This window comes from Parasteatoda tepidariorum, chromosome 6 (assembly GCF_043381705.1).
Source record: "Parasteatoda tepidariorum isolate YZ-2023 chromosome 6, CAS_Ptep_4.0, whole genome shotgun sequence".
Lineage (NCBI taxonomy): Eukaryota > Metazoa > Arthropoda > Arachnida > Araneae > Theridiidae > Parasteatoda > Parasteatoda tepidariorum.
This window is the reverse complement of record NC_092209.1, coordinates 19,956,256-19,970,472: the sequence shown is the minus strand read 5'-3', so window position 1 is coordinate 19,970,472 and position 14,217 is coordinate 19,956,256. Positions and strand designations below refer to the sequence as shown.

The 14,217-nt window shown below is 29.6% G+C and overlaps 1 protein-coding gene across 1 annotated transcript in view; it reads left to right on the top strand.

Moving 5' to 3' along the window:
* The window catches only part of LOC107457210 (CKLF-like MARVEL transmembrane domain-containing protein 7), a 98,841-nt gene that overhangs the window by 61,825 nt on the left and 22,799 nt on the right, over positions 1 to 14,217 (top strand). The window contains exon 3 of the mRNA XM_043052448.2: positions 14,001 to 14,174. Coding sequence (XP_042908382.1) covers positions 14,001 to 14,174 — 174 coding nt within the window. The remainder of the gene's footprint in view (positions 1 to 14,000; positions 14,175 to 14,217) is intronic.

Genomic DNA, 14,217 nt, shown 5'->3' with positions numbered 1-14,217 from the left:
TAGTTCCATCAAAGAGTCCTCGACTAAGGCAAATTTCTCAAAATACTTGATTCAGAAGTTCCCTTGTCTTCTGAATGGGGTTCAAAATTAGAAGACTACGGAGTTGTACATTAGTAGTCGTAAACCCAAAATTACGTCAACTGTTCAACGACGGTTTTAAACTAAAAAACGTCTTAATTAAAATTTAATTTTATGCTTGGTAAGAAAGGGCTCTAAAATTACTAATTTAAATTAACGTTTAAAAAGTTACAAAATATTTTTGTTTAAAAAATAAAGGCAAATTTCAGAATTAAAACTACGAATTTTTCATGTCACAATTTATGCTTTACAGCCGAATTGTAAAGCATGAATTTCAAATTAATTTTTCTCCTAGATCAATACTATGATCAGCTGTTTTTTAAAATAAAATTTTAAAAAAAATTATAAAGACAATGAAGCAGAACTAAACATATTGTTTAATATTGAATTTTTAAAGAAAATTTCTTTTTTCTTTCACGCTTAGACTTTTTTTTTAAGTTTAAAACCTCGATAGCATTATACAAAATCTACATACGAAATTTCAAAGTATTCCAGAATAAACTTTTTTCGTAAGTGTGTTAAGGGCCGTTCAAAAAGTACGTACATCTCGAAGGGGGGAGGGGATTTGCTATTTTGTACGGTTTTGTACAAAATAGCAAATCCCCTCCCCCCTTCGGGATGGGAGGAGGTATTATACAAAGTACGTACATTATAAGCAAACACTAAATTTAAATTTGACTTTTTCCAACACATGTATTATACACATGTTTGTTTATTGGGTGTTATAGTTTAAATAATTTAAATGAATAAATTATTTTAAATAAATATTTAATTTTATTTAAAATATAATTGTTTTAATTTTTATGAAAAAGGGGATAGACTAATAAAATGTACGTACTCTAAGGGGGGAGTAAGACCTTATGTACTAAGGGGGGAGGGTGTTAAAATTTCTCCATTTTTGTGTACGTACTTTTTGAACGGCCCCTTAGCATAAAGAAATTTTCTTTAAATCAATGTTCTTCAGAAAATGCATTCAAAATGCAAGTAAATTCTAACAAAAAAAAATGCATTATTCGAAAGCAAATTTCTAAAATTGAATTTTATTTGTCTTAAAAATATAATTTAATCAAATAAATAAAGGTTAAAATACTCAAACCATTACAAAAACATTTTAAATTCGTTTTCGTTACTTTGCTTTGAGTTTCGATTTCGTCTGTCAACATACTTAAAAACAACCAATAACTGCATTTCTAATAATCGGAGATCAAAAATTTGAAGGTTTTGGGAAAGGTAATGAACTCAAATTAGTTACTAGTCAGTTTTTTAGTTTAGTTTCGATTTCGTCTGTCAACGTGAGGAAAAACAATTATAACTTCATTTTTAATAATCGAAGATCAATTTAAAAGCTTTTGGAAATCTAATGAAGTTCAAATATGGATAATTAAAAAGAAAAAAATGTTTCTTCGAAATTGCCGATTTTCACCTAATCGGATAATTTAAACTTAGTGAATATTTTATTCATTTTGTAACTAATTTGGTTGGAAAATAGAGCAATAGTACAGGCTGGGTCTTAAGAGGTTAGTTAATCTCACAAATGAATTAAGTATTTTTAATAACCGTCGTTAAACAGCCGACACAATATATTGTGTTTACGACTACTAATGATCAACTCCATAGCCTTGTAATTTTAACCCGATCCTGAAGACAAGGGAACTCCAGGATCAAGTATTGGGAGAAATTTGCCTTCGTGGAGGATCTTTTGATTGAACTAACCCGCATTTGTGTTACATGGAGAGGAAGATCATGAGAACCTCCTACGGCAAGGAGACTCTAACCCATGATCCTCTACCACTGAGGATATTTCACGTCCGCACTGTGGTCGCGGTGCAAGCCGGATGTGGAATTCATATCGACCAGCCATAGCTGGGATTCAAACCTGGTTCACCTCATTGGAAGGCGAATGCTCTATCCCTCGAGTCAAAACGGCTCCAAACTGTATAGGTTGTTAAAATGTTTACGTTTAAAATGTTGTTTGTCTAGCGATATTGTAGAGCAGTGTTTCCCAAAGTGTGGTACGCGTACCCCCAGGGGTACGGGAACAGTTTAGCGGGGGTACGCGTTCTTATGCAAAATATCTTGCAACATATGAGAATTTTAAAAAAATTTATTTAAAAACAAAACTAGCCATGAAAATGTACGATTACGTATTTTTCTATTGGCTATTTTTTGCAGAGTTAACAGTTAATAATTAGTGATGTCAACAGCCAGTTGTGATTTGTAACTTTTTTTTTAATAGTAAAAAATACATTAATTTTTTTATTGGGGGTACACAGCGTTACGAAAAATTTAGAAAGGGTACACAAAATTCATAAGTTTGGGAAACACTGTTGTAGAGGAATGAAACTATAAAATAGTTGTTCGGAAGTTCTACTCACTTTACATAATGTTTACATAATGTACTTACTAACTTTACTTAATGTACTTACTCACTTCACAGAATGTGGAAATTCAATTGTCTTTATCTTTTTGTTACCTACAATTTTTTCTAAGTGCCTTCTGGTCCAAATATAACTATTTATATTATTAATGTTTATATTTATATATTATTAATATGATAAACAACTCTATCATGGTTTTGCAAAAAAAACAAATTGTCATAATCTTACTATATAATACTTGTGCTTACTAAATAATACATAAGCCGTTAAGTTAAAATTGCTGAAAAAATAGTAAAAGGCATACAAAATATTGGAAAAGAACTTCTCCATTGTGTAATCCTAAGTTATCTTATCATAATTTATTTTTATTTTGAAATTTTCTTTCTATTCTGAATTCGAAATTTTACGGCTTTCTCTAGGTTTGTCTGAATTCACTTCTTCTGTACTTTAAATTTTAAATTAGTTTTAGAGGTGAAAGCTAATTTTCATCGAAAAGTTGTGGTATGCCGTCCTCTTAAATTCTTTAATAACCTTACATCACGTCAAATGTCAACACTGCTGTTGCATTTCTGTGACCTGCAGAGTGGTCCGCATGGTATTTTTTAGTCACAAGTTTAATAACAATTAAATATCCTCAAATTAATTATTGAATGTTGATTTTTTTTATTCCATTTTACTTCTTGTATATTTTTCTACACTCCTGCGCAATATGAAGTTTTTAAGTTTTATTGGTTTTGCACAGCAAGACAAAATAAAACACATAGTTGAGCACCCAAAACATAAATGGGAGTGACTATTTCGATTTTTAATATAGACAGAAAGCAAAGTATTGAATTCTATGTTTATTTTCTTTAAATTTTAAGAGAATAAAACCAAATCGGTTTTCCTGTTGTTCCTTTTTTTGTGTTGCGTAACTGAGTTATAACTTTGTCAATTTGGATTTCAACATTTACTTTTCTCAGCAAAACTAGAAATAAAATTCCTTCTGTGGAAGAAATCAATACCATTCACGAAGGCTTTTTTTAAATTAAAACTCGCTTGACTTCTGTACAAAAATTAATCTAAAAACGTACAAGTTCGCGAGCCTAGAAAATTATAAAATAATATATGTAAAACCGTGAATGACCAAAATCAAGAGAATGTCGACTTTCACCGGTGAATGTCAACAATCACCATAGTCGCTTTGGTGAATGTCCAAAATATTTGTTCCATCCTAATTGATATTAATTTATTCGATGATATTATTATATTTAGTTAATATTTTAATATCTGCTGAGGGTGGATTTGGAGAAACGTCAGTGTAAGGAGTAATGATTAAATGCCTATTGGGCATTGGTACTTTGACCTTTAGAAACATCGATGTAGGGCATACCGGGCAAATGTAAAGCGGGTAGTTACATAGATCCTTAAAAAAGCATTGATATAGGTCATACCAGGCCAATAGGGTCATACCGGGGAATGGCACTTAACTAGACCTAGTATATGGGCAAATCTCTAGAACCTTTAACTTTTCATATTAAAATAAAATTAAAAAAAATAATAGGCACACTATTTTTACACCTCCAGAATTGTTTGAAAATGTATGAAATATCAGAAAATAATCATGGACATCAAAAATTTTGATGCCCTTATAAGTATAAACAAAAAATAAAAATTTTTGAATTTTCCTTATTTACCCTTTATTTTTCATCAAAAATTATTAGTATCATAAATGAATTGAAAAATTTTAATATTAATAAGTTTAATTGCTATAAAATGTACAAATAGGCTTACTTTAATTATTTTCAATCAAAAATATTTTCAATTAATAAAACATAGGGAAAAAACTAAGTTCTGATATGTTAAATTCAATTAATTAATCCTGAGGTTACGGTTTGACAGGGCTACGGTCTGGACAACCTAGGGAAAACTTTACTCAGAACACACAACACAGAAAATAAATTGGGCAATGAGAAACGTGTGATCAAAATTTTGATTGATTTTAACATTTACTTTTTAGATCAGGTTACGGTTTTGACATCGTTACTGCTACCTCACCGAATGACAGCTTGTGATAAATTCGATAAATTTATAATTACTGCAAATAAAAATATTGATCTATAATAATGATACAAGTTTGTTCTACTTTAAATAAGCTTTTGTAATATCACTAAAATAAAACTCGCAGAATTGGATTGTATACCTTATTTTTCAATTTTCGATGGTTATGGTTTGACGTGACAAACTTTAAGTGTTTGCAAACGTCAATATTCACGAAAAATATCATTCAAGAAAATATGATAGTACAGCTGAGCTACTAAATTATGGTTTTAGTGATTTTCAGTTTTTTTTAAACAGAATACATATTGAAAAAAAAATGTTTAAACACTCTAAGCGACACTTATGAAAAGTTGTCAAATGTTGAATTGAATTAAGAAATGAAAGCCAAAAGCAAGTTACTCGCGATCAAAACTGTGCGTATCTTAAAGTTAGTAATGCATAGTTACTCCTGTAATTTTATTAGAATTAATTTTCCCTTATTATGTTATATATTTATAAGAAAAGCTTGAACACACCATAGGTTAAAGGTTCTAGAGATTTGCCCATATATTTTGGACATTTACCAAAGCGACAATGTGATTGTCAACATTCACAGGTGGAAGTCAGTTTCCGTCATTCACAGTAACACTACTGATAAATGAACTTTTTTTCGAATAAAATAGGCATAGCATTTAGTTTCAAATCAGATCGGAACTGATTCAACTGATATTAAAACCTAATGAAGCATAAATCTATGCATGAAATCTACCACACCTTTTGAAAATGATATCAATTCTAGTATATGACTTGCATGAATGATCCATTGCTCAATATTACCAACATGCATTGATTAGTTATGATCAGATAAACTGACCCATTAAGTAAATACCGCCANAAGTTGAAATTGCTGGAAAAAAAAGTTTCAAAATATTAAAAGGTAAACAAAATATTGGAAAAGAACTTTCTCCATTATGTAATCCTAAGTTATCTTCTCATAATTTATTTTCATTTCGATATTTTAAAATTTTCTTTCTATTCTGAATTTGAAATTTTACGGCTTATTTTTGGTTTGTCTGATCTCCCTTTTAAATTTTAAATTGGTGAAAGCTAATTTTCAGCGAAAAGTTTCTGTTGTGGTATGGCGTCCTCTTAAGTTCTTAAACAACCTTGCATCACGTCAAGTTTCAACAGTGCTGTTGCATTTCCGTGACCTGCAGAGTGGTCCGCATGGTATTTTTTTTATCACAAAATTAAAAATTAAATATCCACAAATTAATTATTGAATGTTGATTTTTTTTATTCCATCTAACTTCTTCTATATTTTTTCACACGCCTGCGCAATATGAAGTTTTTAAGTTTTATTGGTTGTGCACAGCAAGACAAAATTTAACACATAGTTGAGCACCCAAAACAAAGGCGTCAGTGACGCTTTCGATTTTCAATATAGAGAGAAAGCAAAGTATTGAATTCTATGTGTGTTTTCTTCGCTAAATTTTATGAAATTAAAACCAAATCGGTTTTCCTGTTGTGCTTTTTTGTGTTGCGTAACTGGGTTATACCTTTGTCAATTTAGATTTCTACATTTACTTTTCTCAGCAAAACTGGAAATAAAATTCTTTTTATGGAAGAAATCAATACCATCCACGAAGGCTTTTTTAAAATTAAAACTCGCTTGACTTCTGTACAAAAATTAATCTAAAAACGTACAAGTTCTTGAGCCTAGAAAATTATAAAATAAAATATGCTACCGTGAATGATCCAAATCAAGAGAATGTCGACTTTCACCGGTGAATGTCAACACTCACCATAGTCGCTTTGGTGAATGTCCGAAATATTTGTTCTATCCTAATTGATATTAATTTATTCGATGGTATTATTATATTTAGTTAATATTTTAATATCTGCTGAGGGTGGATTTGGAGAAAGTCAGTGTACGTAGTACTAATTAAATGCATACTGGGCAGTGGTACTTTGACCTTTAAAAATATCGATATAGGGCATAGCGGGCAAATGTATATCGGGCAGTCACATTGAACCTAAAAAAGCATTGATATAGATCATACCGGGTAGGTCATACCGAGCAGTAGCACTTAACTAGACCTTTTATATATTTCGGACATTTATCAAAGGGACAACGTGATTTCCAACATTCACAGGTGGAAATCAGTTTCCGTCATTCACAGTAATACTGATAAATAAACTTTTTTTCGAATAAAATATGCATAACATTTAGTTTCAAATCAGATCGGAACTTATATAATCAACTGATATTAAAACCTAATGAAGCATAAATCAATGCATGAAATCTACCACACCTCTTGAAAATGATATCAATTCTAATATATGACTTGCATGAATGATCCGTTGCTCAATATTACCAACATGCATTGATTAGTTATGATCAGATAAACTGACCCATTAAGTAAATACCGCCATTGAAATCTTCCTTAAGTTAACGCCCTAATGTTTCATTTGATGGCTTATTCTATATTTTACTAAAAACATATTATCTAAGCTTATTGTCAGCCAGGCAGTTATATATGCTTGGCTTACAATTGGCTTAGATTTTGAAGCTTTAACAAAATTTATGGGGTTTAAATCATGCACAAATGTCCCATTATTGTGTTTAGTTTATGAAGCGCGTTTAAAGTATTAAGACACGTTTCTTACATATAATAAAATTTCTTACAATTTGTATGCAAGAAAGACAAAGCGCACTTTAAGGAAAACATATTGCAGGCACATTTTATCGGCAGCGGTATTCTTACACAGCCAAACGACAAAATCCTTTAAAAATTTAAATATCCATTCACAGAAACGATTTATTGATTACTAACATTTAACTGAATTGCCTTTCTATTTATTTATTTGGCTGCTATAGTAGAAACTTTATACACCAAATACTTAAATGTTATAAGATTTATTATTAAAAAAAAAAGTTAATATTGTTATATACGTACTCTACTAATAGGATATTGCAAATAAACTATTCTTAACTAAATTTATCTTAAATGATAATAAAAAGCTTGTTCCTGCAACGTATTGGGTAATATTAAACTTACAACTTTTGTTACATTTCTAAAATTTTATTTCTGGGTTTTGAAATTAGTGCTTAACCAATTTTTTCTGCTTAAGCAATTTGTGAACAAAACAAAAAATAGGTATTTTTGAATCTCGGGGTTGTATTTTCTGAGATCGAAACTGATAATTTTTACATACATATTAGGGCGAAAATAGATTTTACGTACTTATTAAGTACATATAAGCTGGAATAGAACACCAGACTCTCTTTAAAATGTTTCTATTTATTTATAGTTTTCTTTGATTTATGTCTAAAAAATATTCTCTTGAGTATATTTTTATTTAAATTATGAACAAGATAACCTTTTTATACCGTACTAAATTTTTAATAATATCCATTCTCATTAAAATGATCAGTGAAATCCGATTTCAAAAGGATGGAACGTAAATCCCAATTTTTAAAAAATGTGCTGTTGAATTTAATTTCCCAAAAAGTACACTGAAATACAGTTTCTGAAATATTTGTAGAGAAATCCAATTTCTCTAAGATACGTTTTAGAATCCGATATCTGAGAGATGCACTGTGAAATCCAGTTTCTGAAATATTTGTAGAGAAAGCCAATTTCTCTAAGATACGTTTTAGAATCCGATATCTGAGAGATGCACTGTGAAATCCAGTTTCTGAAATATTTGTAGAGAAATCCAATTTCTCTAAGATACGTTTTACAATCCGATATCTGAGAGATGCACTGTGAAATCCAGTTTCTTAAAGATGAACAGTAAAATACAATTTCTAAAAGATTTGCCGTGAAATCCAATTTTTGAACAAAATGTAAAAACTCCATTTTTAAAAGATGTGCAGTGAAATTAAATTCTTTAAAGATGTGCAAATCATTTTTTTTAAAAACTTTTAAATTACCTTAGACAAATACTGTAAGGAAAAAAGCTACACCTTTTTAAAATATACGTCTTATCTTTATAACGACTTATCAAAAGGGATCATTTCCTACAGAAATTTCAAAGCTGTCTCGATTTATCCGAACTTTTATCCTTCTCTATAGAATAAATGAAACAGATTTTAAACATATAGACTATTTAAAACTAATTCAAACATAGAATGTTAGATAGATATTAATTAAAGAGTTTTAACTTACTGAACAAGTTAATTATTGATTTTAAATAAATTAATAATTAGTGTAATGAAGAAAGAGATGAGTTTGTACAATGTTCGCTATCAGTGATTTCGACCGAAATTAATCTCCATATTTTTCATCGTGATAATAATAATTATTATTTTTAACCTAAAGCATAAATGGTACAAAATATTTTTAAAATATTGTCGTAACAAGGAGTTTTCTGAACAGGAAACTTCCAAAAAATATTTTTCGAACCATTTTCCATTTCAAATTTAATAAATTATTCATGAAATTCTTTCCCGGAATAATTTTGAGATTAATTTTGAAAGCACATTATCCACTCAATGTGAACTAAATAGTTAACTATATACTTTTTTTTAGCAAATGCGTGAAAGTGTGAGCAACAAATATCAGTTGAAAAAATTTCTTTCATTTAATTTAAATATTAAAAAATTTTCGAATGTTCTGATTTTTTATGCTTTTCTAAAAACATTGATTTATTTTAAACGAAAGCTAGGATTGGGAACAAGTTTTAAATTTCTTATCACTTACTTAATTAGTATGTTAAAACATTTGGAGTGAAAAGGATTAATATTGCTTTTTTGAGGTATTTCGTCATATCTCTGAAACCATTTAATTAAAAAAATTTGTACACAATTGAAAACTTGTTTTTGTAAAGTAAATCAATTAAAATACATTTCTTTATAAATATTTCGAGACATTTTGCTTTAACTTTGAACACTTCGAAAATTGTATTCCTCTCAATTCTGTAGTTATATTTATCGTGTATTTTGAGTGGAAATTTAGCATAAAAGAAAGTCGAATGTTTTTCATTCATTATCCTTTTTACAGCGCTGAAAAAACTGTCCACCCTGAATAAATTTTGTTCTAATGATCGGATTTTCAATCTTCGACACAATCTTAACAGTTCGAGGAGGTGACCTCAAATATGCTAATTAATTAGTGCAAACGATATCTTAAGTTACGAAATTAGATAGACACAAGCAGGGTTTTTTCGAATAAATATTCTTTTTTTACCAACGGATTCAATTTCCTAAGCCCCAAAAAATAGGGATTACCGCAATCGAGAAAAATATGGTCTCAATGGTTTGGTCAGCAGGAGAATGGTACAAAATTTGGACCTATTAATGTTAATTTCATTTTTTGCATATTTCTCAATGTCTCGATAACTTTTTAAGTGGATTAAGAATTTTTTTGCACAGAGGTAATTCGTTTGTTCAAAGATAATACATGCAAAAAATAACTTTCAGTAAATATTTATAATTTTTTATATAGAAAAAATATGTCGATTTCATGTAGAAAAAATATTGAATTGTTAAGCATACAATTTTTTTACATCATTTTAAGGAATCTAAATTTACAAAATTGGTCAAATAGTTAAGGAGAAATCGAATTTCAAATACAGGACTTTTTTCAAATTCAATTTCTCAGGATCTGTTCCATCGATTATGTATTCTGCCATGTAAATTTATATTACTTAAAATGATGTAAAAAATTGTATACCCTACATTTCAAAATTTTTTCGACTGTTATTAAATTAAATAATAAAAATAATAAATATTTACTATAAATTATTTTTTGCATGGAATTATCTCTTTATAAATGAATTTTATAATTGCGTGTAAAAATTTATCAATTTACTTTAAAAGTTCTCGAGATATAACGAAATACTCAAAAAGAAAAATTAACGTTAAGGAAACTAAACTTTGGACCGCTCTCCTGACCGAAGTATTCGGATCATATTTTCCAGATTGCCGCTACCCCATATATTTTTATGCTCAGAAAATCAAATCCATCGATAAAAAATTCATTTTTATTCGGAAAAGTACGTGCTTGGATCTGATCTCGTAACTTAAAATTTCGTCTATACTAGTTAAGGAGCATATTTGAGGTCACACCTTCGAACCATTTAGATTGAGTTCTAGATCGTAAAGATCCGATAATGAGTTTAAATGTCATTCAAGATGTTTCGTTTATTTTTGTTTATTTATTTATTTTTGCACATGTACATTTTCTTCAGTCACACAATCTTTAAATAACGGCAGAGAATGTGATTTTCACCTCTAAATCTATAGTTTTAAAAAAATGTCTCAACTTATAAATACGATACAAATGTGTATGATAAATCGCAATTAATTAAATGTAATGTAACTTTTTCATTATTCTTAATTACTACATAGGAATCATAAATTCAAAATTTTAATTTTTCATATTATAGAATATTTTAATAATCACGACTGTATACAGACGTGATTTTTTTCTCCATGAAGCGAGGTAAATCTCATACTTCTTTGACAATATATTTTGCCAAAGTAACCTAATAAAATATACCCTGGTTTTATCAAAGTTTTGTCAAACTGACCAAACATAATATACATGACAAATTCACAAACAAAATCAAACTTTAAAATATTTATTAAAAATCAAACGACCAGATTCAAACGATCCCTCGACTCACGATTGCATGTTGATGGTATTTTTATTCCGCGCAGCGAGGTATATCTTGTTCGTCTTTGACGATATATCTCGTAAAAGAAACCAAATAAAACATATCCTAGTTTTCTCGAAGTGATTCATTAAAATGTACTTTAGTTTTGTCAAAGTGACCAAATGAAATACACTCTGCGGCAAATTTACAAACGAAAACATACTTTAAGACATTTATTAAAGCGAGATATACTTCGTATTCAAACGATGTAAATATAAACTATATATATTTTGTCAATGTGACCAAAACAATATAACCTACTGATACTTCGTATTCAAACGATCTAAAAATAAACTATATATTTTGTCAATGTGACCAAAACAATATAACCTACTGATACTTCGTATTCAAGCGATTTTAAAATAAACTACATATTTCGTCAATATGACCAAAAAATATAACCTACAGTAACAAATAAGCAAACAAAAACAAACTTTAAAATATTTATTAAAGGAGGATGCCTCATATTCAAACGATATACCTAGATGGGAAGTTCTCTCTTAATGATAGTGGTGCACTGGGAATAATATACATTAGTCCTTCTAATCACTAACGGATCGATACTCGGTGGGACAACGATAGAAATCAGGGAGAGGATATTTAAAGACGGATATTAATGACACTTCTTCATCAGTTCTGTCATCGATGAGAAGAGCGAACAGAGATAATATTCCTCCAAATGAGATGCATGACCCATTTTACCTTTGTCTATAATCGATAGGATATTATTTGGAGATGGAAACAACTGGTGTCGTTAAAGTTCAAATGGTAATGGCAATTAAGGAAGTAGGAATTGCCATTTTGATTTATGTGATTATGATAGTTAGGCTTAAGAGTATTGGAACAACGTTTTTAAATAATTATAATAATGGAATTAGCGTCTCTAATCTATTTTGAATAAATCACAATGTAATAAGTATCTTTTAGTTAAAAAATTTATGCTCACAAATAATAGTTTCCAGAATAATAAATATACATACGATATACAAATATAATAAATAATAGAAGCCGTGATGGCACTAAGGATAAAAGCTGCAATAGTGTTATACTTGGTCCTATACTCAGTAGTGACTTTAAGCCTAACAAACTTGTTTAGGAAGTAAAGACAGCTTGGACACAAATACTGACCACATTTTTACCGTTGGTCACGAAATTATGGATCCTTAAATTCTACGTTTCTCATAGCCAAACAAAATGCTATAGTGGAAGGAGCTTTACTTTAATAAAGTTCAAAATAAATATAATATTTCGATATGTATAATCAGCTATTTTTTTCAATATTAATTTTGGGTTGAAAATTTCAACTTCTCAAGAAATAATTTTGAAAAGGAACATTATTATATATAATTATATTAATTATAATTTTGAATCTCAGTCAAAATGTTGTATCTTTATAATACACGATATTCATATATGCTATTGATAAGATTGACATAAATACTAATATCATTATAAAATATTTAAAATTTACTTTTATACTACAATGCTTTCATTTTCTCCATCTCTTAATCGGAGACTTCTCAAAGTTATTTGAACTATAAAAAAATTTGGACTTTATATTAGGACTGTAATTTCTTGTTCCATCAGCATGACAGCCTAGTACAGACCAGGGTCGTCCTGTCCTGGGTCATTTTATTATGTCACTCGAAAAAAGTATAAAAGTTGACAAATTGTGTTCGTTTAGCATTTCCCGGTGTACAGATACATAGTCTAGCGGTTAACAAACCACTAGGAATGCTTAACTAATTGCTTGTAAACATTTAGCATCCACTTATTTTTAAACTTCCTCAGATAGAGGAAGGACCATGGGTTTAAACCTATTGTCCACTACCGATACTTCACTCACTTTTTATTACTGCCATCATTTCAGCTGCCCATGGCAACGCCTCCTGTAACTGAAAGCCTCCATTCGGTTTTTTTGTAGATAGTCCGATTAGACCACCATGAAGGTGAACCAGTATGCGAAAGCAGAGATGCCAACTGCTCCGGACACGTCGAAACAACTAAAAAAACGGTAAATAACAACAAAGCAAATTTTGCAAATATTTGACCATTTTTGGTTCTTTTTTATAAGGTAAAGCAGGACTTTGGTACTAAAAATTGGTGAATTATATAAAACTAAGAATTATTTAGAAATAGTGGTGGATAAAAATCACCTAAATTGAATTTATTAAACCAAGAATCACAATCGATAAACTACCACTTTAAAATATATATTTGCTGTTCGGAGCAAGTTAGCAACTCTGCGAAAAGAGCCATTTAATAAAAAATCTATTAAAAATAAGAAAGTGGTAGCAAATATATGTCTAAAATTTTGCTTAATTTATGAATATTATTGGTTTGTCTTATTTACTTGTCAACCACTACAGATTCAATTCTCAAATATGTACTATAATTTTCTCTCAATTACTTTTAAAATAGAGTTTGGGTTCATGCGCACAACTGGTTCACTTTTAAAACAGTCTGCGCTTTTAAGATACCATGTGGAGGCTTTCTGATGAAGGAGGTGATGCACATGGGCACCAATACTGATGAAGAAGAGAGGTGTACCGCTTCGCGGGCAGGTACTTTGTAGCAAGCATCAGTTCAATTTTTTTAACAACAAAGAGTTATATGTCGCTTTATCTAGATTGTACAGTTTAAGGTCTCACTTATGCTCATGTCCTACATGACAAAAAAAGTTATGATTTTGCCTTTTTGGAAAAAAAGGACTACAAAGATGATTTTATCTACCATAAAAAAAAAGGGTTTCAGTTCTTGTGTCACTTTAAAAGAATTTTTATTAGCGAAACAAGATTAAGATCTGTATTGTATAACATTTCTTGTTGGGGATAATAATAAGAGCAGTTCAATTTTTAGGTAAATAACATAATAGGCATGATCTGTATCATGGCTTCTGGCTGTAGTTGGTGCTCGAACAGTAACTGGTTCAACTTCGTCGCGTCTACAGGCCTCACGGTCACATTCGTGCTTTTAGTCTTCTACTTCTTTCACATCATCGAAAAACTAAAGTTCGTCCCTTGGCTTGCGATCGTAAGTAATATATCCTTCATATTTTCAGTGTATGTTGTCTCAT